Below are 25,498 nucleotides of genomic sequence, written 5' to 3' on the forward strand. Positions count from 1 at the left end.
AAAAGGCGGCTGTATCCGACAGAAAACTATCATTTGATATATTTTCAAATATTCAGTTCTCGATATTTCACGAGGTAAGTAGAATTTATCATTATTTTCTTAGTAAATCGTTATTTTCATGTTGTTATGCTAATTACGAAGGCGGTGTTTGTTGACAAAAGTACAGTTAAAACTTCTTCTTCTATAATTTTCTCTTTTTCACTGCCCAAAAATTTTATTACATATTCTTACAGACGAGACATTGCTTTTTAACCGGGATGCTGTTTTAGGATGCCAACTAATGTACTTTTAGCGATATTTTCCTTTAAACTCGGCCATTTTTTTGGCACTTGAAGAGTAGTTCAATAGGGAAGAAATTAAAAATTTTGTAAAAAAATCAGATTTCGATCAAATTCCCCAAAAAGCATCTCAACACAACAACAAACATTAGCTTCTCTAGAGTAATGAGATTTTGTTCGGATTTGTAACACTATTTTTGTAAGGCAAATTCTCAAAAGTGTGGCCTAAAATGGCCGCTGAAAGCCCTCTCAGAGTAGTAAAACCAAGATGGTCGCACTACAGCTACAATACGAATCGAACTGAGCTGAAAGTTATATTTATGTGAATCACTTATATAGGCCATTCTTCTGAGAAAGTTTGAGGGATTTCATTTTTTGTCGTCCAAACGACGATAGTCGATATTTACAGAGGACGGCTCTTAAATTTCAAGAGCGACCAACCTCTTCGAGGAGCGACCCTCATTTGTCGAATTATTTTTGAGGAATATTTTATAAAAGCAATATAGGACTTTTTTCCGTGTTTACATAGCCCCATCGAAACACTCGGGGAGTTTGGAGAATTCTCAAAAGTTATGGAAACCCTCGACTTTGCTTCTGTCACGAATTCTCCCAACCCCCTTCGTGTTTAGATGAGGCTATTACTTTGTAAACACGGAGAGAGTTCTCTATTGTCTAAATCACCTCTGTATTAGTAACTTGAGAGTTATCACCCCCTGCGTGGGATTATCACCTCTCCCTTAGTAATCCGGGGGGAGGGAGGGGGTATTATCTTCTGGAAAAAATTGTCACCTCTCATAAAGCACCGTGGGGATTCCCACTCCTAAAAGAGGATTATAAGTGACATAGCTACCTCATTGGAGTACCGTTTCCCCGCAAATATTATTGTTGAGTTTTTAAAATGAATAGTAGGAGCAATGGCTTAAAAACATTTACAACGAAGTTTGACTGGACATGAATGCCTCGTTTTCAATATTTGTTCCTTCTTCTTGAAAAGATTGTAAAGGAGCACATTCGGTTCTGATTGTAAATAAGATATTCGTTCTTCCAGTGCACTGCAACGCATTGGTAAAGCTGTGCCAAATATTAATTTTTGATTTATGTTTATACATGTCATAATCACAAAATGGAGCTGGAGATTGCTGCGTTATAGAGGTCATTCCCTTAACTTACCCACTATAGACAACAACATTTTTACTAACAATTATTTTAATTTTCACAAACAACTACCCTCCTATTCATACACATTAAACCCTTCTCCTACTAATAGTAATTGCTACAGACTTTGGAACCCATACAAATAAGATTTCACAAAGAGTGCGAGCGAAACTGTTGAAACTAAACAGAACCGCAACGCATCCCTGTGAATGGTCTAGACGATATTGCAGAAACTTCTTCAGCCGGTTTTTTATGAGTCACACTCTGTACGGTCTCACACAATTCCTTTCATGTCGACAACCTAATCTTTTTTCAGCCTTCTTAACACTACAAAGAATAAAATGAATAAAGCTTCATTAACTAAGGTACATTTGCTAACTGTATTCACAATATAACAGGTCTCTTTCCCGCAGCGTTTGCTAACTGTAGCGATTTTACAGAAAGGCCATCATTTAGTACGATTTCACACAGTTTTTGTCTTATTTGCATACACTGGGGACAGTATAAACTTCAGCGAATACAATTAAGGTAATGAATATAACATAATGAATGCGCCGTTTAGGGCTTCCAACAAGTTTCGTGGTAACAAAAAAAAAACACGACAACTTAGTATTGAAGATGACCAGTCACGTTTAGGGTGGATATGAAATATATGATACACAACATGCTGATGAGTCCCTCTTTATAACGTAACATGGCGTCTTAACAGTTATATATCAGCAGGGCGAATCTCTCAACTGGCAGACTGTTAGTAGACGTACGTTTGAAGGCTTTAGGCAGGTCACTTAAAAGTCTTTGAAATTCATCTTAACGGAATTGAAATCTTTCGTCTCTTCCATTTGCAGCCAGTTACTATAAGTTGCCCCTAATGTCATTTACAAATCCTCCAAAAACAGAGTCAGCAAAGTCAGTTTTTCAGGATAAGAGGTGTCCGTAATTGACATAATCTTTCTTTGTTATCATGTCCTCCTCCACCCCCTCCTCCTACGCCTCCTCCTTCTTCTGCTGCTAGTGTGGGGCGCTTCTCCAGTTCTTCTTCCTCGCCATCGTCTTCCCGTCCACATTTGTATTCTTGATCATTTTCTCCTTTCCTTCTGTCTGATACTTGCTCTTCCCCTTCCTTTTGTTCGTCTTCTTTTTCATCTCCTTGGTCTTGTTCAATGACCCTCAGACAGATACGCTCAGACCCTGAGCTACTAGCACGTTTCCTAAGACTGGTAATTCCTGTCGTCATTCGAAGACTACTGGTACCAGCTCGGGCAGTAATTATTTCTTTAAGACCGTTTCGGTAGTTCTTACTAAAAGAAAAACAGATGCATGGGTTTATGGCACTCCACGAATACACCATGAAGAGTGAAACAAACGGAATCACGGTTTGAAATGCGCAGATAGGTGGATTCTGCCAATGCCACACGAAAATTCTAATAAAGATTAAGACAAACATTGGACCTATACATACAGCATAGGCTGTTAGTATGGCTACTGATAAACGGATAATGTGTGTATTCTTTTGATATGAACCGGATCGACCGCTTATGGACATACTTTTCCTTTGTTTGTGCCTCCATTTCAAAGTCCAAGCTATTTTGCAATATAAGACGGCGAAGACACACATTGGTACCAGGTAGAAAGTAATGAATACCGCCGTGAGATATCTCTTGTGAATTTCCACATGGTTAGCACCCCAGCGCTGCAAGCAATAATATGAATTTCCATCGGATATCAGTTTGAAAGTGTAAAAGTAAGGTGCATGAACAGCAATGGCCACAATCCAGGTACAAGAAATGCAAATAAAACGCACTTTGGACGAGATTAGTTTTATCTGCAACGGGAACACAACAGCTATGAACCTGTCTACTGATATCAGCAGAAGGCTTTGCATGGAGACCATCAAAGAAACATCAGGGAGAAAGTAGCAAAGCTTGCATAAGATGTTCCCAAGCACCAAAGGGGTATCGACCATAAAGGCAGTGGAACCTGAAATAATACGTACAATATTCACCGGCATGACTGTCAAGGGAGTGAAGAGATCGGACACGGCCATGTTGAGAACATAATAATTAATCGACCTTCGCAGTTGCTTGTTTTTGCAGATGACAAAGATTACAAGGGCATTTCCGACCAGAGATACAAGGAGAATGATGAAATAGCCCAGGACCATAAGTACCGTTTCTGTCTTGGAGTCTGCGAAAATGCAACTGTCGTCGGTACTGTTGGGAGATTCACTCGTTGTAGATGAGTTGTTGAACGGCAATGTCGAGCTCGAGTTTTCAGACATGATAGTGTTACTTCCTCTTTGACGACGAGAGATCTGATGAATTCTTTTCTTGAATAACGGTGCTCAGTTTTGTGTCACCAGTTAGCAGACAAACAAGTGACTTTACTTTGTGCTGACTTTCAGAGTATATCAGCGACAAAACGGACCGTGGTGTTTTGGTTTTATCGACGACGGAAAATTAATATCATTGACTAAACATTATAGTGGTTGAAATTGAAGATGTCTTTCAATGACATTTTCAATTTCGTGTTGTGTCAACATGACTTTAATATTTTCTTTTGTTTGGCTTAATTGCGGTTATTCGAATTCTTTGTTTTAACATACTACTCTCAGAGTATAGGCTATGGTAGATGTTTAAAACCTTGAGGTTTGTGGATGGTCGAATCATAAGTCTTGGGTATTCAAATGAGAGTTTTTCTCGAAATAATGTTTAATGGGTTTTTGGAGTAAAAGAAGTAATTAAGTTTCATGACAAGGAAACTGATATTGCGAGAACTTCTTCTTCTTCTTCTTTTTTTTTTTTTTTAACTTATATTATATATTTAACATCTGCGAGACGGGGAAGTGAAAGGTCTGCATATATTTAAAAAAAACATATTTTTGTCGAAACACATTAAGAAATATTTCTTTGGGAACAGAGGAAGTTCGTCTTCTTGTATAAACCAAAGCAAATAAAGTCATTTTGCGTCGCTTTTCTAAGTGGATCGCAAAAATTTTGACTGAGGGCCCGAATGTTGAACTAAATCCGACAACTGTGTTCCGTGTTCTTTGCCGAAAAGGACTAATAAAAATTTCTTAGAGGACACTGAGGAAGTTTATCTACTTGTATGAAAACAAGCGATAAGGTCATTTTCCGTGGTTTTTCTAAGGGGATCTGTAGAATGGAGGCGCCGAATTTTGACCAAAAACGGAAACATTTAGGCTCGGTATAAAATTCAGCATTCATAAGACATTTATTTATCCGTGTAAAACTTTGTAAATCCACAGAGGTCTCTTTTGAAGTCGATTTTCCTTTTTTTTTTTTAAACTTCAGTCTGCGGTAATTCTGCGTTTTCCATGACCGAAAGGGAGACATTTTAGGGGTTTGACTACGTAGGTATAATAGCAAACACACTTAACTCCCCGAAATAACGGGAGTCAACATTAAAATGTCACGGAAGACCTCATAGATATAATTTTTAAACTAAATTCAGAAACATTTGAGGAGTTTGAAGCGAATGGTATCCAAGAGTTGACATCTTGCTCCTTGTTTCATGAAGACGCCGAAACATCATATTTTTATCGCTGATCTTTGCTTGAATTTCTTTCAGTTGAACATCTGAAATAAAACATATTTATAAACATTACGTAGTGAATTTTGTTGTAGGAATACAATGGCGAAAACAAGCGTTGATGTACAACAGAGTATTATTCATTAGAACCAACTTATGGCAACAGTGAACTAAGAGAACCACATTTCTTGTTAACTCTCGTTAGCTGTGCACTTTTCAGGTTAAAGTTTGCCCGTTTCTTAATGGTTTAACTTTATAGATGGAATTTACATATTGCCTGAAAAAACTGCTAACAACGAGGCTGTCACATCAAACTGTCAACGACCTGCTAAATTCTAAACATTAATTTAAAGTTGCTTTTGTAATAAGGCCATGTAAACGAATAAAATGGAGTAGCACAAGCGAATGTAGAACGCCTTTGCCTCTATCAGCGCGCGTCGGCGAAGCCATTTGGTGGGTCGAGAAAACATGAGGATACTATATGCCATTGAATCCTATAGAATATTTTCTCAAAAGAAATAACATGAATTAGAAAAAAAAATGAGATGATAATTTTCTCGCGTCTGAGTCTTTGAATCGTTCAAAACACGCAAACAAATTGTGCTGTAATGTATTCAAACTTAGGTTAAAAATAAGAGGCTCCACGCTAAATAACTTAAGTTGTTAGCCGGTATGAAAACCCGTCTACACATTTGTTTCCTCAGGTGATTGTTTTATTTTATTTTATTTATTTATCTATTTTTTCTGTGCATGTATGTGGATAAATGGAATTGAATTTAGTTCAGCCGTAGCCAATCGTTGACTACATGCGATAGCAAATACTGCAAAAATATCTCCGGGACACAATTGTCGGATTTCGTCCAACTTCCCGTCCATCAGTAGAAGGTGAAACCAAGCTTTTTCATAAAAACGGTTTTGTTCGTGCTCTGGTTTTCTTTAAAAAACACAAAATTGGTAAGAATGTTATATTCTGATCTGTCAATTTTGCGACTACCACGGAAATTGGTGGGAATACGAGGGTTGGGACGTTTCCAAACACTGATTAGCGGAATTCTTCAAATGATAACTGAATTTGTCTCCGACAGCTTACTACGACTGCAACCTAATATGTTTAAAGTAAAATTATTGCACAATACGTTTACCGTGTTTAAAAAGTATTGTTACCTCACACGTTTTGGTTATTTAGTTAAAATATTATAATTTTCTATCTTTGTAGTTTGCGTATTTAATTCTTGGAATATATATATTTTTTCTATAATTAATAGAATGAACATCAGATGAGTCAACGTGCTTTCAGCCTTTGGTTCAATAAATATTATCTAATTTTTAGCTAGGACTTGATAGTTAATGTCTCGCCATGCATTTTGATAGGTCTCCTTGTTTTGTCTTATGTCTTTACAAATGATACGATTATTTGCACGTTTATTACAAACCATTAAATGATAATGATAAATTAGCAGTTCTTTCTGTACACTGATGATCACGTTTCCTAAACGATAGCGGGCGCCATTAAGTTCCAATAGCTCGGGAGTGTCACTGTCTTGTGTTACGTTTCTATTTTTACTTTCTCAAAGCTGCTTTGCTTAAGAGCGCAATATGTACAGAAGTGGTAGTGAGATACGATCAGTAAACTTCCAACTTGGACATCTGCTATAAACTTTCAATTTCTCCCCTCCCAGAAAGCAACAAACAACCACCTGTATCCCTCGCCCAAATGCACTACCATGCTGCATAAAACGCGGTTTAACTCTGTTAAACTCTGTTAATACGCCTGGTGGATACTTGGTAAAGATTCATTCGCGGAGTCGCCGCCATTGGCCCTTATCCACCGCAATCCTACCTCGTGTTTTAGAGGGGCCTAATGCTTTATGGCCTTAGTCTTAAACCCAGCAAATTTCTCTGCGCCTTGCCTGGTAAAAGTAACAACAAGAACAACGATAAAACTAACAACAGTAACCTTTTTTCTTCTAATAACAAAATGAGAGAAAGAAAAGTTGGAATCCACTTGCGATCCAACTAGTCGCGGCGGGCGCAACGAAAACAAACATACCTGTTGCAATAAAAGAAAATATTAATCCACAAATCCTATGGGCAATCTGGTGTAAAGTAAAGCGGGCTCATTTAGCTTACATAATTCTACCATAGTAAATCGAACACTGAAAACTACGATATTTTTCTTTTATTTTACGTTTTTATTTTTACTATTTTATTTTATTTTTTTGTACACCGAACGGCAAAGCACTCAGATCAGCCGGACGCCTTCACTGACTGTCAAATGACAATTACTGGGAAATTTGCTCAAAATTTACATATGTCTATACAAATAATTTCAAATGAAAATGTTGCCTAATGTTTTTATGACTGTAAAAGACTGTTGTTAGACCAGAAAGGTAGTTTTTGCATAAAGCCCCTACATCACGCTTCTGCAAATGCTCATTTAAATCAACGTTTGATACATACACTTTTGAACATCTTTCCTACTACTTCGCCACTTGAAATGCCCGTGGTTTTAGACCATTTGCTTTGTATAACTAAAAAGCGAAAAATGAAATAGAACTGATGCCTTGCAGCTTACCAAAGCAAGTGCTGCGAAAGTGGGGTCAATCACTGAAAGTTTCCCCAACTGTTCTGATTGGTGAAATCTCCCAAAACAACGGTTTCTGACTAATGGTTTGAAGCGCCGTAGCTTAAAAATTGATAGAAATAGAATTCCAGGCCATCGTAATCAGTATACAAACAATCAATTCCACTATTGTCACTTGGTTTCTGCGTCCTTCTGTTTAATTTCAAACAAAATTGAAGTTACAACGTTTCAGAGCGTCGGCTTAAAGATTAAAAAAATTAGTTCCTTGGTGGAAGTCGCCGCGGGCGATTCACTCGTGTAATTCCGAAAAAAAAAATGCCTACTTCGTATTATGCTATGGTATTTTTATCGGTATATGACCCATGATATGACTGTTTCCAAAGTGAATACACCTCTCAAATTAAAGAACCTGCCAAAAGGAAATTTTCCCCTTTTCTCGCGAGGAAACAAAACTTTTTGGAGGAGGGACTGGTAATTTTTTTAAACTCGGACATCAACTTGCGAATAATATAGATATTGTATATTGTATTCAGCAAGTCAAGAACGAAGGCCGAATTGTACTAGAAAGAATACCACTTAACATGCTGTTTCTTCCCTCAGGTAGTCACATTTATTCCCTGTTCTATTCTTGTGAAATACTAAGAATTATATCTTTCTGAAAACTTAAACTTGTTTGTAAAGATAGTTGAAAAGCAAGCTTGAAGGAAAGTTTTTCGGGCAACCCGAAAACATGCATGGAATAAGAAGTCCGGTAGCCTGTGCAGCAAGCGTTTTCGTTTGTGCGTTTTTCGCTCTTTAATCGCGCAGAAATTGCGACGAGACCGAACAAAAAAAAAACAACAACTGGTAATCATAAAATATCAAGGGCATATATATTTTCATTAATAGCAATCGAATAATCGTACCTCAGCTTTTTTTTATTCTAGTCAAGACAACTGAGGTCGTACTGTTCAAAGTCATTTGAACAGTAATTTATCTGAAGTCAGCAAAGAAAAACAGTTAATAACCCGCTAACCTAAATCAGGCATTTTCATGTTAATTGTGAAAGTGTAACAAAAGTATATGCTCGTGAGCAACTCATCTTCTCATTTGTAGAGTAAGAAAACAACGAAAATCGAGCTAGTTACAATATCCATGTTCCAAAATACCGGCCAGCGAATGCTGAGAACAGCTCTGTCAATATTTTACAAAAAAAAACCAGAATGTTGCAATTGCAACACTGACACTCAGTTAAAACGTCATCGAAGAGGAACCTTCCTATATTTTTTATTTCCTTTATCTCAAAAACAAATTACGGGATTTTGTTTTCCCTTGGCTACGACGACCACAGTTCGTTTGGTTCTTACAAAATACCCGAGACCCTCAAAACCAACGCTAATTCGTTCGTAGAAAATTAAAACTCGAGAAGCACCTTGCTAGTATCACATCGTACATAATATTTCAATCTAGCACAACAGCATTTGTCTGCAGCGACTTAGAAATAAATACAAATAAATATTTCGTACGCAATAACCTCCTTAATTAAACTAATTGTCGACCTTTCTCGAAAAGAAAGTCTTAAAAACATCCGGCTATCAGTGTCAGTAGGACTCCATATGACACATTAGTAAGTTCCTTGACATGACCATTCCTTGTTATCATTCGTCTTCCACTTCCTATATCTGACCTTCCTCCTCCCATTCCTTCCTCAGTACTGCTTCTTCGTCAGATCGTCGCTCTGTCCTTACTTCAGTAATTTCTTGATAATCTTCTTCCCCTTCCAGTCGTAGTTCCTCTTGCCCTTCCTTTTGTTTGTCTTGTTTTTCATCATCTTCTTCTTCCTTCTCAATGACCCTTAGACAGATACGATCAGTGCCTGAACTAGTAGCACGTTTCCTAAGCGTCGTAGTTCCTGTGGTCGTTTGAAGATTAGTGGCACCAGATCGGGCAGTAATTATTCCATTAAGACCGTTTTGGTAGTTCTTACTAAATGTAAAACAGATGCATGGATTGATGGCACTCCACGAAAAAACCATGAAGCATGAAACAAACGGAATCACGGTTTTAAATGCACAAATAGGTGGATCCTGCCAATGCCACATGAAAGTTCTAATAAACACGTAGATGGAATGTGGAGCTATACAAAAGGCATAAGCAGTTAATATGGCTACTGATAACCTGATTGATACTTGATGTGAAGCGGATCTATAGCTTGTGGACATACTTTTCCTTCGTTTGTGCCGCCGTTTTAAAGACCAAGCTATTAGCGAGCTTAAGATCCGACGACGGCGGGTGTCTGGGACGGCAAGCGGAAGTGAAATTACTGCCAGAATTACTTCCGGCTGACGTTGTTGTGAAGCTTCCCGCCGTTGCGGCCTTGTCTGTGAAGTCGACCATTTTGCCGTTGCGTCTAAAACGTGAGTAAACTTTATAAAAGTAACACAATTTAAACTTATTTTCAGCGAAATTAGTTCGAAATTTTGACAGTTTATTCTTATTAGAGGATGTCCGTGAAAATTCTGAGCAAAAACAAACGATTTGTGCAAGAAAATTTTAACATTCATTCGTTTGCCTTTCTCTGAACAGTTCACAATCGACTTCGTCATCGATGGCAAAGAAAGCAATCCAGTAAGTTTTACAGTGTTCTTATTTCTTGGTTTATTTATTTAAAAAAATATCGTATAGTTCTTCCGGTATAATATTGTGGTTCACTAGATTATTCCACTCGTCTTCTCTCGAGTCGAACAACAAGCCTTATCTTAGAAAGTAATTTTAATCAAAATCGAGTTTTCAGTAAGGCCTTTTCAGACAAAAACAACATTGTTGATTAGATGTCAAACATTTGCTGCTAGAAATTAATTGCTAAAAATACATTCATCATGATAAGTTTACGCCTGGATTATGCCATTTTCGATTTTATAAACAAAGAAGACTGCTCTGATTTGCTCACGAGAGTTCTGAACTGAACGTATAGACATTTCCAAGTTGTTGAAATAAAATTAAGTTAGCAGACTCAAAAATATTTCATATACACTTAAATAACGCATATAAGAATCTAATCATAAATTTCCGTTTAGATCTCTGTACTTGAGTGCCAGTTGTAGCCTAAATTTTGAAAGGTTATCATTGTACAACTTACATAATCAGAACTAAGTGATCTGGCTAGGCATTTTAATTATTATTGTGATCTTTTAGGAATATTAAAAAATAGTTTAGCTTTATTTTATTGATATTTCATCGGTTTAAAAGCATAGAGAGAAATGCAATAACTTGAAATATGGTTTGTATTTGCAAGTTAAGATTGCAGACATTTAGACATGATAAATATGCTTATTTCATATAAACAATGGACTGCCAATTTACCTCCAGCAACAAATTGAAAAACATTTTCTTCTTAGGAAAACAAGAAATCACATGGCCTAATTTCACAATAGACACCATTAAGAATCTTCTGAGGCTAACATGGACAACTTCAGGTTCTTAAATGAGGTTTTACTGTATTTTAAAATCTGCATATCTTACTTTCTCAAAATGTAGATCTAACATGGAGTGGACAGAAGATCACGACAACTCTCTTTGTCAAGAAATTCTGGCTCTAGAACCCTTCAAAGCTAAAAAGGGAAGCATTGCAAGAGGACAAATCTGGGATCAGATTGCCAATAATCTTAACTCCTTAGAACTTCCACGATTTAAAGTTACCAAGCGCTCGGTGAGAGAGCGTTACATGTTACTCATTGAAAAATTAAAGGAAAAGTTAAAAGAGGAGGAGAAGGCCAGCGGTATCGAGACCAACATAAGTGATGTTGAGAAAGCTTTGGAGGAAATACTGGAAAAGGAAGCTGATGCTGACAACACAAAGTAAATTGAAAAGAAAAAAGCAGATAATGCTAAAGCTGTGGAGATGCGGAATAGGGCAATGGAAAGCATGCGTTCAACACTGAAAAGGAAGGAGAGTGATGAAGTCAAGGATGTGGAGAATGTGCAACCTAAGCCAAAAGTCACAAGGAGGAGTGGTGGGGACACAGTGTCATATCTACGTGAGAAAAATGATATGGTTCAGAAGTGGAAAACTGAAGAATTGAATTTGCGCAAGCAGCGCCTGGAAGTTGAGAGTAGAAGGCACGATGAGGCTCAAAAGCAACATCAAGATATGATGCAAATGATGGCCCAGCAAGTCCAGCAGCAACAGAATCAAATGGAACAGTTTCAGCAGATGTTTGTTGCCATGCAACAGCAGCACTCAAAAATCATTTTGAAGCTTTTAGAAAAACAAAATAAGTAACATGAACATATTGAATGTAGTTGTAAAAGTTCTACCCTGAGTTTTGTTGAAATTTTGAGGATCTTTTGTATGATTAAAGAGGGTTTATTTATATGTAGAGGGGGGAGGTCAGGGGCTGTGGTGATTTATAAATTTGTCTGTGTATTTTGTTGGGAAGTCCCCCTCCTCCTCTACTCTCTTCTTATACTTTCACCCTCTCAGAAAACATAGATTTTGAACCCTCCTTACACTAATTGTTGTTGTTGGTACATATCACTTGATCTGAGTACAAACACTAGAGAATAAATTCCAATACTTTAACAGTTTATTGGCAGATACATAATGTTACATCTTGTTTATTAGTTGTGTATTTTTACATCAATTAATTATTCAATTCGATTTTGGGTACAATTAATTTAAGTTGTCAAGAAAAATAATCCTGAAGGGTTGGTGGATCAACGTCAAAGAAATCTGAAGTGAAATTGCCGTACAAGGAAGTCATGGCATTCCTTAAAATCCCACATACAATGTACATCTTTCCCACTGCACTCAATGATATCTTTTGAGTTTTCTTAAAGTCAACAAATTTAAAATAATTAATAATGTCCCCAAAAAGCCACTCTACTGAAATGCGGACACCACTCATAGCCTTGTTGAACTCTTCCATCTGTGGAGTTATACCTGCAGCACGATATGGCACGACAAGGTGAACTCTTAATGGGTAAGCAGGGTCACCATATAAGGCCATAGGGTTACCAGTTGGTGAAAAGGCATGGTTTTCAAGGTCTCGCAGAAGGCCAGAGTCAGCTAGCATTCCAGCATCATGTTTGCGGCCCTCTGGAAGAAAAAGAACATATTTATTGAATTTTATTTTTTTAATTTCCAAAAATTGAATCTCTTTTTTATACTACTTTATATCTTTCACACGTAAAACTTATTCCATCCATCTGTCCTTCTGCTTGGCTTTACAGTTTGACAGATGGTTATAACTTGAGTAGAACTTGAAAGAAATAATTTCCATTACCTACTGGCCCATACAGGTTGGCTATCATACCACAAGGCAATGCAACAGACTGGTATTTCAATCCGTGGACTCGTTTGTGTCCGTTGTATGCGATTCCCTGGTTTTCTTGAGGTCGGCAAATGGGTTACTGTACCATCTATAAAGCCAAAGCAATTCGGCAAGGCACTTCCTTTCCTCTGTATAGCGTCAGCATATGTCTGAAGTAGAGCGGGGGCCATTAGGGTGTTGTTCCATGCCGTCAGACGGTGATGGTGTAAACTGTAGACAGTTTCCATGACGTGATTGGTGATCATACAAATTTCAGGAACTGGGCGGCCAAAACGATGGATTAGATCACTATACCTACAAGGGTACGCTAATCTTCTTAACAGAAGGCAAAGGCCTTCAATTCCGTCGCATACAGTCCCCTGTTCACATGTATAAGAGTCAGGCAACCCCTGATTACCTCTGCGAGAATAGGTATGTCCCTTTTTCGAAAACGAAATTCTGCCAGGCACTCACTTTCGTCGAGTCCATCCAGATCAAAATGCTCATAATTCTGGTAGGAAAAATCGGGATTCTTTGAACTGTTAGCATCAAACAACAGTAAAAATTCCTCTTCTGAAATGTCTCCATCATCGAAACTTGCGAGTAATAATTCACGAGCCTTTCTAAAGGTAGCCATTACACTTTCTTAACTTCGATAGAAATAAGTAAATAAATAAAAAGGCTTCACAACAGCCCGCCGTCGCGCCCGTGAACTTAAGCCTAATTTTCCCGCCGCTGCAACGGCAACCTCTCCCCAAGCCTCCTCAACCAAGTCCGCCGTCGCAGACACCCGCCGTCGTCGGATCTTAAGCTCGCTATTGTGCAGTATATGACGACTAACACAAAAATTGGTACTAAGTAGAAGGTAATGAATACTGCCGTCACGTATCTCGAATGGATTTTATTATGGTTAGCACCCCAGCTTTTCAAGCAATAATACGAACTTCCATCAGGTATCAGTTTGAAAGTGTAAAAGTAAGGTGCATGAACAGCAATGGCCACAATCCAGGTACAAGAAATGCAGATATAACGCACTTTAGACGAAATTAGTTTTATCTGCAACGAGAAGACAACAGCTATGAACCTGTCTACTGAAATCAACAGAAGGCTTTGGATGGAGACCATCAAAGAAACATCAGGGAGAAAGTAGCAAAGCTTGCATAAGATGTTCCCAAGCACCAAAGGGGTATCGACCATAAAGGCAGGGGAACCTGAAATAATATGTACAAAATGGACCGGCATGATTGTCAAGGGAGTGAAGAGATCGGACACGGCCATGTTGAGAACATAATAATTGATCGATCTTCGAAGCTGCTTATTCTTGTAAAACACCAGAATTACAAGAGAATTTCCAACCAGAGACACTAGGAGAAGGATGAAATAGGCAAGAACCATGAGTACCTTTTCTGCATTGGAGTCGGCGAGAATACAATGTTCGTCAGTACTGTTGGGAGGTACATCTGTTGAGGATGAGCTGTTGTACGGAAATGTCGAGCTCGAGTTTTCAGACGAGAGATCTGTTGGATTCTTCCCTTGAGTAATGCTGCTCAGTTATGTGTCACTAGTTGGTCGATACACAAGTGACTTTACTTTGTGCTGAGTATCGGAGTATATCGGCTACAAAAGTGCCCGTGGCGGTTTTCCTCATGGTGAGAAATCGATATTGTCAATGTTTGGCTTAATCGTTTAATTAATTCTTCGTTTTAACATATTGCTGTCAGAGGCTGAGTCTAAGCCTACTCATAAGCTGTGGAGGAAGTTCATAAGTTTGAGGATGGTCGGACTTTACGTGTTAAATATATTGAAACGAGAGTTCTTTGATAACATTTAATTTTTTTTTCTTGTATTGAAAGTGTTAAGTAAGTTTGATCACAAGGAATCGAATATTTCCGGACAACTGTATTTTCTTCCGTTCCTCAACTGTATTAATTTAAACCCTGCATGACGTGGAAGTGAAAAGCCTGCATATATTTTCAAAAATTCCCTTAACTGAAACAAAAAGAATCGTTGAATTTTAAGTCGTGAGTATTTGAATGAGAGTTCTTGGATAATATTTAAGGTGTTTCTTGGATTAAAAGTAATAAATAAGTTTAATTATAAGAATCTAACATTGTGACAACTGTATAAATTTAACATCTGCGTGATGGGGAAGTGAAAGCTGTATGCATATATTTGCTATAATTACTTTTTTTGAAACACACTAACAAAGAGTCCTAATTGGGAACAGAGGAAGTTCCTCTTTTTATATAAAATTACTGAGTGATAAGGTCATTTTGCATTCTTTTTAAACCGGAACTGTAGACTGGAGAATCGAATTTTGAACTGACGGCCGGGAAGTTTATTGGACTGAATCCGACCATCGTGTTCCGGGAATTTTTTTTTGCTCGATTTGCTATCCAACATAGGTTACGACAACAATAGGCAACGACCGAACTAAATTCAACTCTTTTTATTCCCTTTCATACACGTTTGTTTCATACCGACTAACAACTAAATTTATTAAGTGAGGAGTCTTTTTGCTGAGTTTGAAATGCATCACAGCACAATTTTTTCTTCATATTTAACAACTGGAGAAAATATCATGTTATTTTGAAATTATTTCTTTTAGTTGCAGGATTCAGTGGCATATATTATGTTTTTCGACCGAATAAGTGGCTGGCGAAAGGTCCTTTGCCTATGTTACTTTTTTGTACCGTTTACATGGTCTTTTGAAAATACAATAAACTTTACATTTTAGAATATAGGAGGTCGTTGACAGTTTTAGTTGACAGTCTCGCTGTTAGGCAAGGCTATATGTAAAATTTCATCTGGAAAGTTAAAGAAAAAGCCAAACTTTCACGTGAAACGTGTACAGGTAACGAGAAGTTCTGTTACATTTCTTTCTTTCTTTTTTTTTTCTTTTTTTTCTTTTGTTTTGTTCTTTTTTATTTTTTTTTTATTATTGTTATCATCATCATCATCATTGGCTGGGTCTGGGTAAGATGGCGGTCAGACGCCTTCGGTGAGGCTCTCAAAAATGGCGAGTTTATAATCTTTATGCGGTTGTCTGGTTATGTTGAATGTTTTTGAAGTGTTGATGGAGTTCGATAGATGTCATTTCTAACGAAAAGTATGTCAAATAGTAAAGGCAAAGATAAAAAACGGCTTCGTGGCTCCAGCTCGTCGCTTGGAGAAGACGATTCGAGAATCCTCGAGAAGCTAACGAGCATACAAGACAGGATAGAAAATGGCTTTACAAAAATAAACAGCGAAATGGAAACCCTCAGATGTCAAATAAGAGAGGACATAGAGGCCATGAGAGAGGAATTAAAGGAAGCAATATATAAAATCATTGATTGCCGCGTGGGAGGAGGTTGAGTCGCTGAAAGCGAAGAACAAGCATTTAGAAGATCAAGTGGAAGGCGCTCTTCAAGAAAATTGCCAACTAAAGAAGGAAGTCGAGATCCTTAAAGATCGGGTGGTTAAACAAGAAGATTACCGGAGAAGAGAGAACTTGAGAATTATCAACGTTCCCGAAGAAGCGGAAGAGGATAATAAAGAATGTGTAAAGAAGGTCAAGGATATACTATCTGAACCAGATATAAAATTTCACGCGATACACCGTACAGGAAGACCAAAACCAGTTTCAAATGAATCATCTGAAGAAGGGGCTCGTTCTGCAACTCGTCCACGAGCAATTCTTGTGCGATTTGTTTCACTTATGGACGCCGATTTGGTGTGGACAAAAAGAAAGGAACTCTTTGAAAGTCGACGCTTTCGTACAGTTTTCATGGACAAAGATTTATCCGCAGAATCAGCTAAAGAACGCGGTAAACTACGTGCTGCCTACAAGAAAGCTAAGGAACTTAACATCCAAAGAGCTTCCATTAAAGGTAAAAATCTAATAGTTAACGGCAACAGATACGCAGCAAACACTTTGCCTGAGTACCTTCTACCAAGTAAGAAGGACGATGTTTAGGAACCATACATGCCCTCCTAACAACATTTACTGATATAATAAGCCTATTTTTGAGTCGTTTTATTAGAGTAAGAATTTTTTCTTTTTTCTTATGCTTTCGTTTTGTTAGTTAAAAATGTTCTTTTTTAATTTTTTTTTTCTCGAAAAATTAGCATAAAAGGATAAACAACTGCTACAAAATTAAATATATTCGTTAACAACTTTAGAAGCTGATAAATGCCGTAACTCGCCTTTGTTTTTCCCAGGAATCCTTTTTTCAACAGGTGTACAAGTCCGAAGTCCCTAGGGTCGTTACTAAGATTCCAATCTTAAGACCGTTTTTAGAACCAATTAGTGTCGTTGTAAGTGTCATATTGTGTGAAGTTGGTCGCGTTCAGGAATATTTCTAGCGACCTGTTGTTTAAAATTCAATGTGTGTTCCATTGTTTTTTTTTTTTTAGGTAGGTTAGCAATGTGCAATGTCATAATTTTTGAGTCTTTGTTATGTGTGCTAGTGTTAGCTGCTATATTTACATTTTACGAGCTAGTCACCTCTCTTTCTATTAGGCATTTTACAGTGGGAGAAAGTTTGGTTCATATCGAAATGACTCTAAAAATTCGAGAACGCTAACCTAAACTTCAAAATGCTTTCCTTAAATGCTCGAGGTATTCGACCTCTAGAGAAAAGAAAGGCTTTATTGATCTGGCTTGGAAAACAAAACGCAGGTATTATATTTTTGCAAGAAACTTATAGCACAAAAGATGTGGAAAACATTTGGAAATCTCAGTGGAAAGGGCCAATGATTTTTGCACATGGTTCTAATCGAAGCTGTGGTGTTCTGGTTCTGGTTAAAAACAGCTTAGAATTTGAATTGAAATCCACAGAAGCTGATGAAAATGGACGTTACATTTTGCTAGATGTCACCGTACAAGGTTCCAATTACATTATGGGGAATGTGTACGCCCCTAATAAGATAGAAGAACAATGCTCCTTCTTTGATAAGCTACAGCAAAAATTAGACAATCTTGTAACTGGTCAAAATCAAAGAATTATAATTGGTGGAGATTTTAATGTTGTTAGGGATCTGGATCTTGACAGCTCTGGAGGTTCACCTAAAGAAAAAGAGTCAGGTAAAGTTCTAGAAAACATCTGCTTAAATTATGATTTAATTGATATATGGAGAATCAGGAACCCGGATAGTAAGCTTTTTACCTGGAGACAAAAGAAGCCCCTTGTTCAGAGGAGACTAGATTTTTGGCTTATCAGTGATGTGTGTCAAGATGAGATAGAGGAGACAGGCATTAAGACGGCTGTTTGAACTGATCATTTGGCAATAATTTTATCTTTCAATAGTTTAGACGAGCAGATGCGTGGCCCTTCTTTCTGGAAAATCAATTCCAGTTTAATGGAGGATGAAGACTACGTTTCCGCAATAAATGAAAAAATTCCGGAATGGCTAGCAGAATTTAATGAAGTTACTGACAAAATGGTCCTGTGGGATCTAATTAAATATCGTGTAAGGCAGTTCACTATAAAATATAGTAAAGATAAAGCAAAGAAAAGAAAGCAAAAGCTGGTAGAAATCGAGACTTCGATTGAAGAAGCCGAGGAAGCTCTGAGAATGAACTCTTCTACATCAAACCTTGAAATCTAGAAAAATTAAAAATGGAATATGATTCACATTTTGATTATATGGCAAAAGGTGCAATAATTCGTTCAAGAGCAAATTGGTACGAACAAGGTGAAAAAAGCAACAAGTTTTTTTTAGGGCTTGAATCAAACAGAGGAACCAAAAGCTGTATTCGAAAGGTGTTTACCAGTGATGGCGTGCTTACCACAAATCCAAAGAAAATTTCGATGGAAATGCTTAAATTTTACTCGGATCTATACGCCGGAAACGACGAAGAAGTAGACGAGAGTCACCCGTTTTTGTTGAGACCAGAAATCCCTAAACTTACCTCCGAAATGAAGAATATTTGCGAAGGGAAATTATCAGTTAAGGAATGTTTTGATTGCCTTCAGTCGTTCGAAAATAACAAGTCGCCTGGCAATGATGGTCTTACTGTTGAGTTTTATAAAACGTTTTGGAACTCCTTAGGAAACCTACTGGTTGATTGTCTTAATTGCTCATATGACTATGGTGAACTCTCAAGTACTCAAAAGCAGGCAATCATTAAGTTAATAGAGAAGAAAGGGAAAGACAAACGACACATAAGTAACTGGAGACCAATTTCGTTGATTAACGTTGATACCAAGATTGGCTCTAAGGCAATTGCCACAAGACTGCAGAAGGTTTTGCCTAAAATAATACATTTCAATCAAAATGCTTATGTTAAAGGAAGAACGATCCTCGATGCCGTGAGAACTATAGATGACATCCTAGATTATACAGAAAGGTACAACATCAACGGAATGTTAGTAGCTATAGACTTCCAGAAAGCCTTTGACTCGGTTAATCGTGGCTTCATGTTTAAGGTGCTTTCCATCTTTAACTTTGGTCCGTCTTTGATTCGCTGTATACAAACTTTTTACAAAAACATTTCCAGTACGGTGATGAACAAATGTTTCACAACAGCCCCCTTTGAAGTTGGTAAGGGTGTTAGACAAGGTGATCCACTATCCCCATATTTATTTATTATTTGTTTGGAAATTTTGGCTATTAACATACGTGTCAACAAAGAAATTAAAGGAATACAAGTTGATAATGAAGAGATAAAGTTAGAGCTATTCGCTGACAACTTGACAGTTTTTTTGGGAAATCACACCTCGCTCAACGTATTATTAGACACTGGTAACAGCTTCACTTTGTGCTCTGGTCTAAAAATCAACTATGAAAAGACGGAGATAATGTTTTTGGGAAACAATAATCCAATATCGGCGACTTTAACAACCCCTGCAAATATAAGTATTAGTGTTAAAAAGGCCATAAAAATCGTAGGAGTTCATTTTACGTACGATCAGGTTCTTTGGAAAAAGCTTAATTTTGAAGAAATTTTAAAATCTATTTAAGAAAAGTTGCACTTTTGGAATTGGAGAAACTTAACGGTTCTTGGACGCATACAAATCATAAATACATTTGCGGTCCCGGTTATCATGTATAGGGCTGGCTTAGTGTGTATAAACAAGGACATAATCAAAGAGGTAAACAAAATCTTATTTAACTTTATTTGGAAAGGAAAGGATAAAGTGAAACGCTCAGGCCTGATAAGTGATGAGGAAAATGGCGGCTTGAGAGCACCGCATCTAGAATCGATTATAAGGACGCAACGAATCATGTGCTGGAAAAAATTTGCCGAAGCGCAACAAAGTAGTCGGAAAATGATTCTTTCGCATTATTTAAAGCAAGTTGGCGGAAAATTCGTGTTGGCTTGTAGATTTGACCTTAAAAAACTCTCTGTTAAACTACCTCGTTTTTACGAAGAATGTCTACAAATCTTCGCTGAGCATTCCGCAGCAACGGGAGAGTGCAGTCAAATTTTGAACAATAACACAAGAGCGAATACAATAATATGGAATAATAAGGATATTTTAATTAATGGAACATCGATTTTTCATTATAGACTATTTAATAAAGGAATAGTCACACTCGAAGATCTTATAAGTGACAAGAATGATGTAATTATTAAACAGAATCTTAATGAATCAATTTTCTCACCCATGGAAGTGTTTTACTTGATGCAGGTTCTTGATGCCCTTCCGATGGTGTGGCGAAACTCCTTGTTGTCTTGTGGGCCAAAAAGTGGGAAATCTTTTGTTTTAAGTGACCATATCCAACTACGTTTAAAGAACATGTGCGTTGGAATCGATAAAGCTGTTTCGAAAAATGTTTATAAGGAAATACGAGCAAAGTATGAAAGCACCCCAACTGCGCAAAAGAAATTTACGGATCTGTACTCAGGTAAATGTTTAGAGTAGCGCGAAATAAACAAACTGCCATTTAAAGTCCTCATGGATACAAAATCGCGGGAATTCCAATATAAAATTTTAAATAGATACTCAGTAACGAATTCATTCCTCTGTAAAATAGGTCTAATAACTTCGCCTTTATGTACATTCTGTGAACGTGAGAACGAATCCCTCGAACATTTATTCATTACGTGCTCCTATGCTACGAGTTTCTGGCTGGACTTAAATTTCTTGGTGCAAAAAAATAAATATAGACTTAGAGGAACCTTCTAATACTGATATTCTTTTGGGAATCTGGCAGAGAAAGGACGATTTTCTTTTATTAAATCATCTTGTAATTTTAGCTAAGCAATATATCTATGATTGTCGCCAAAAAGGTACCCATCCTTCTTTTAGAATATTCACCAATAAGATTAACTACGTTTATCGATTAGAATGGCAAATAACGAGGTCAAATAAGAACGATTCCAGTCACAAACTTAAATGGAAAAAATATAGACTGTACGCTTTAGATACTTTATAAAGGTATAGTGCTCTTGTTCATTCTCCCTTAGTGACAAACTGTAGAAAACTAGGTTAATAAATAAAAATGATATGTATTATAAAAATAACTAGCATAACTAACATAAGTGTTGTATTTATAGTTAGTATTTTAGTATTGTAGTAATGTTACTATATTGTAAATAGTGTTACGCATTGTTAGAAATTTAGTTTTGTAAGTAATGTTTGTATTGTAAGCAGTGTTAGTGTTGTAAATAATGTGTGGTACTTCAATGAAAGAAAAAAAACATTAAAAAAAAATCATCATCCTGAAAGGTCTTAGCTTACCTGTTCTTAACTTACCTGTTATATTATCTCAATAAACTTATGAGGACGCGATCTGACCTATCATTTAGGGTTATGGGACAATATACCCTGAAGTTTTACAAGTACTTTATCCGTATTTACACTATTTATTTAAAAAACATGTAGTCAAAATAAATGTGTTCTTAACTGATTCTCAACCTGGGAAATGTTCTTTGCACGTTCTTCAATTCTAGTTAATCTTAGCCTCAACGTTGCTTTTTTGGTTCGTTCAACTGGAAAATTTCCGGAAAAAATGAAACTTCTGAAAAGGCAGTCCCGTTTTCCCACTGGAAACTTTTTCCATGGCCGAAATGCGTGTTCCATTTACGAGTTTCACAAGGTTTGGCCAGTTGAAGACCGTTCGCAACCATATCTTCGGTAAGGAAATATGACGGTTTCTTCTACTCCCTCGGCGACTTCCAATGTGCAACAAGAAACCGGCATTTTATTCATTTAAAGCCTAGTGTCGGATTACCATTCGACTAAGTAAAGACAACAAAGGAGCACATATGGATATCGCACATTCGCCCGGCTGCCCAACGCAAAGTATTTCTTTTCTTTTTTACACGGAATGCCCGTAGGGCAGGACGTGTCTAGGTTTGAGTCGGGTATCTCCTTCGTCGTAGCCACAAATCTGCACATTAATTTATGCATTAAAATATGTCCTCCCCTAGAAGGGATGTATTGTCCTAATTGTCTTCAACAGAGGCGGCCCAATCAAAATCTATTATTTAGGCACATATCACGAGAGAGGGAACCCACTAATCCTTTCCTGTGTGACGTCAAATCATCATTTGATTTATTCATTAAACCTACATTAAATTCTGCAGAAGGGGTCTATTGTTCTGATTGTCTTCAACAAAAACAGCCCAATCAAAATCCATTATCGGCGCGTATATCACGAGGGAGGCGACCCACTCATCTTTACCTGTGTAACGTCAAAGCAAAATCATTATTTAGAAGGTTATTTTCGTTCAATGGCGGCCACATGTATGAATTTAAGACTTTGATCTGTCGTTTTCAGAAAGAAAGGAAACGTTTTTCAAGCGGTAAATCGAAATAATAACTTCTAAGTAGTACTCGACAGTTTAAAAGGTGGAAATTGGGAAAGCTCACAGCGAAGAAACTACGCTTTTACAAACAAATCGAATAATTGAACGCGAAGGAAACCAGACCAGTTCAAGCGGGCGTTATGACGTTCGCACAGAGTGATTTCCGGTATGATTCCCAATAACACAACGATAAAATATCACGCAGTCTGTCTGATTAAAACCATCCCATTATTTCAATTGCGAAGGGAGCATGGTCTTTTAAAAGTCTGCGAAGCATACAATTGGGAATAAATGGGGCTGCATTAAGCATTCCGTGTAAATGCCATTAGGCGGGCATCTTGTTGGATAACATTATGCATGTTGCCTTAAAATTTTGTATTTTATTTTCAATTCACTAGTTTTGCCTTTTTGATACCAAATGGAGCTGGAGATTGCTGAGTTACAGAGGTCATTCCCGCAACCTACCCATTATAGACAACAACATTTTTACTAATAATTATTTTAATTTTCACAAACAACTACCCTCCTATTCATACACAATAAACCCTTCACCTACTGATAGTAATTGCTACAGACTTTGGAACCCATACAAATGAGATTTCACAAAGGTTGCAAGTGAAACTGTTGAAACTAAACAGAACCACAACGCATCCCTGGGGATGGTGTAGACGATATTGCAGAAACTTCTTCAGCAGGTTTTTTATGAGTCACACTCTGTACGGTCCAACACAATTCCTTTCATGTCGACAACCTAATCTTTTTCAACCTTCTTGACACTACAAAGAATAAAATGAATAAGGCGTCATTTACTAAGGTACATTTGCTAACTGTATTCACAATATATTGGGCCTGTTTCCCGCAGCGTTTGCTAACTGTAGCGATTTTACAGAACGGTTATCATTTAGTGCGATTTCACATAGTTTTTGTCTTATTTGCAGGTTTTCATGCACTCAGGAGAGGATAAACTTCAGCGAATACAAGATAATGCCTATTTAAATAATCAATGCGCCGTATCAGGCTTCCAACAAGTTTAGTGGTAAAAAAAAAAAACCCGACAACTTAGTGTTGAAGATGAGCAGTCACGTTTAGCGTGGATATTAAATAAATGATACACAACATGCGGATGAGTCCCTTTTTATAACGTAAAATGGCGTCTTAACAGTTATCAGCAAGGCAAATCTCTCAACGGGAAGACTATAAGTAGACGTACGTTTCAAGGCATTATGCAGGTGACTTGAAAGTCTTTGAAATTGATCTTCCCGGAATTGAAATCTTTCGTCTCTTCCATTAGCGGCCAGTTAATTCAAGTTGTCCCTAATGTCCTTTATAAATCCTCTGAAAACAGAGTCAGCAAAGTCAGTTTATTAGGTTAGGAAGTGTCCGTAGTTGACATATTCTTTCTTTGTTATCATTTGTCCTCCTCCGCCTCCTCCTCCTTTTTCTGCTACTGTGGGTGCAGTTCTCCAGTTCTTCTACCTCGCCATCGTCTTTCCGTCCACATTTGTATTCTTGATCATTTTCTCCTTTCTTCCGTCTCATACTTGCTCTTCCTCTTCCTTTTGTTTGTCTTCTTTTTCATCTCTTGGTCTTGTTCAATGACCCTCAGACAGATACGCTCACACCCAGAGCTAGTAGCACGTTTCCTAAGACTGGTAATTCCTGTCGTCATTCGAAGACCACTGGTACCAGCTCGGGTAGTAATTATTTCTTTAAGACCGTTTCGGTAGTTCTTACTAAAAGAAAAACAGATACATGGGTTGATGGCACTCCACGAATACACCATGAAGAGTGAAACGAACGGAATCACGGTTTGAAATGCGCAGATAGGTGGATTCTGCCAATGCCACATGAAAGTTCTAATAAAGATTAAGACAAACTGTGGACCTATACAAACAGTATAAGCTGTTAATATGGCTACTGATAAACGGATAATGTGTGTATTCTTTTGATATGAACCGGATCGACATATGGACATACTTTTCCTTTGTTTGTGCCTCCATTTCAAAGTCCAAGCTATTGTGCAGTACAAGATGGCGAAGACACACATTGGTACCAGGTAGAAAGTAATGAATACTGCCGTGAGATATCTCTTGTGAATTTCCACATGATTAGCACCCCAGCGCTCCAAGCAATTATATGAATTTCCATCGGATATCAGTTTGAACGTGTAAAAGTAAGGTGCATGAACAGCAATGGCTATAATCCAGGTACACGAAATGCAGATAAAACGCACTTTGGACGAGATTAGTTTTATCTGCAATGGAAAAGCAACAGCTATGAACCTGTCGACCGATATCAACAGAAGGCTTTGGATGGAGACCATCAAAGAAACATCAGGGAGAAAGTAGCAAAGCTTGCATAAGATGTTCCCAAGCACCAAAGGGGTATCGACCATAAAGGCAGTGGAACCTGAAATAATACGTACAACATTCATCGGCATGATTGTCAAGGGAGTGAAGAGATCGGACACGGCCATGTTGAAAACATAAAAATTAATCGACTTTTGCAGTTGCTTGTTTTTGCAGATGACAAAGATTACAAGGGCATTTCCAACCAGAGATACTAGGAGAATGATGAAATAGGCAAGAACCATGAGTACCGTTTCTACATTGGAGTCTGCGAAAATGCAACCTTCGCTGGTACTGTTGGAAGGTTCATCCGTTTGGGATGAGCTGTTGTACTGAAATGTTGAGCTCGAGTTTTCAGACATGATTGTGTTGCTTTCTCTTAGTCGTCGGGAGAGCTGATGAATTCTTCTCTTGAATGACGGTTCTTACAGTATATTTCACCAGTTGGTTGATATACGTGTGAGTTTGCTTTGTACTGAGTTTCATGATCAGCGTCTTCTGGAGTCAAAACTGGCCGTGGGTTGTCGGTTGAGTGACAGGGAGAAGTTGAT

General features: G+C 37.5%; 4 protein-coding genes and 1 pseudogene across 4 annotated transcripts; 1 reads left to right on the forward strand and 4 right to left on the reverse strand.

Moving 5' to 3' along the window:
• Positions 1-1,474: 1,474 nt before the first annotated feature.
• On the reverse strand, positions 1,475-3,863 carry LOC146477845 (neuropeptide receptor 15-like). The gene has a single exon (XM_085112935.1). It carries the CDS (start codon positions 3,709-3,711, stop codon positions 2,341-2,343), a length of 1,371 nt encoding a protein of 456 aa, XP_084969061.1. The 5' UTR covers positions 3,712-3,863; the 3' UTR covers positions 1,475-2,340.
• A 4,665-nt stretch (positions 3,864-8,528) lies between these two features.
• Positions 8,529-14,505, reverse strand: LOC146477846 (uncharacterized). Its single transcript, XM_085113002.1, has 4 exons — positions 14,448-14,505; positions 13,652-14,317; positions 12,964-13,137; positions 8,529-9,955 (listed from the first exon to the last, which is right to left on the reverse strand). Exons 1-4 carry the CDS (start codon positions 14,503-14,505, stop codon positions 9,222-9,224), a joined length of 1,632 nt encoding a protein of 543 aa, XP_084969128.1. The 3' UTR covers positions 8,529-9,221.
• On the forward strand, positions 11,084-11,827 carry LOC146477847 (uncharacterized; annotated as a pseudogene).
• LOC146477848 (uncharacterized) lies at positions 12,231-12,936 on the reverse strand. Its single transcript, XM_085112936.1, has 2 exons — positions 12,831-12,936; positions 12,231-12,643 (listed from the first exon to the last, which is right to left on the reverse strand). Exons 1-2 carry the CDS (start codon positions 12,856-12,858, stop codon positions 12,231-12,233), a joined length of 441 nt encoding a protein of 146 aa, XP_084969062.1. The 5' UTR covers positions 12,859-12,936.
• Positions 14,506-24,112: 9,607 nt separating the features above from the next.
• On the reverse strand, positions 24,113-25,309 carry LOC146477849 (neuropeptide FF receptor 2-like). Its single transcript, XM_085113003.1, has one exon. It carries the CDS (start codon positions 25,307-25,309, stop codon positions 24,113-24,115), a length of 1,197 nt encoding a protein of 398 aa, XP_084969129.1.
• Between the last annotated feature and the right edge of the window lie 189 nt (positions 25,310-25,498).

Source organism: Pavona decussata, unplaced genomic scaffold (assembly GCF_977016875.1).
Source record: "Pavona decussata unplaced genomic scaffold, jaPavDecu1.1 SCAFFOLD_68, whole genome shotgun sequence".
Taxonomy (NCBI): Eukaryota; Metazoa; Cnidaria; class Anthozoa; order Scleractinia; family Agariciidae; genus Pavona; species Pavona decussata.

What these genes read in the sequence shown, in the direction of transcription:
- LOC146477845 (XM_085112935.1), bottom strand. Translation starts at nt 3,711, where the DNA reads ATGTCTGAAAACTCGAGCTCGACATTGCCGTTCAACAACTCATCTACA.
- LOC146477848 (XM_085112936.1), bottom strand. Translation starts at nt 12,858, where the DNA reads ATGATAGCCAACCTGTATGGGCCAGTAG. An exon ending in CAACCTGTATGGGCCAGTAG is followed by an intron (nt 12,644 to 12,830) that starts GTAATGGAAATT and finishes TTTTTCTTCCAG; the next exon opens with AGGGCCGCAAACATGATGCT.
- LOC146477846 (XM_085113002.1), bottom strand. Translation starts at nt 14,505, where the DNA reads ATGAGGAAAACCGCCACGGGCACTTTTGTAGCCGATATACTCCGATAC. An exon ending in ACTCCGATACTCAGCACAAA is followed by an intron (nt 14,318 to 14,447) that starts GTAAAGTCACTT and finishes CATCCTCAACAG; the next exon opens with ATGTACCTCCCAACAGTACT. An exon ending in TTGCTTTGGCTTTATAGATG is followed by an intron (nt 9,956 to 12,963) that starts GTACAGTAACCC and finishes CTCACGTTTTAG; the next exon opens with ACGCAACGGCAAAATGGTCG.
- LOC146477849 (XM_085113003.1), bottom strand. Translation starts at nt 25,309, where the DNA reads ATGTCTGAAAACTCGAGCTCAACATTTCAGTACAACAGCTCATCCCAA.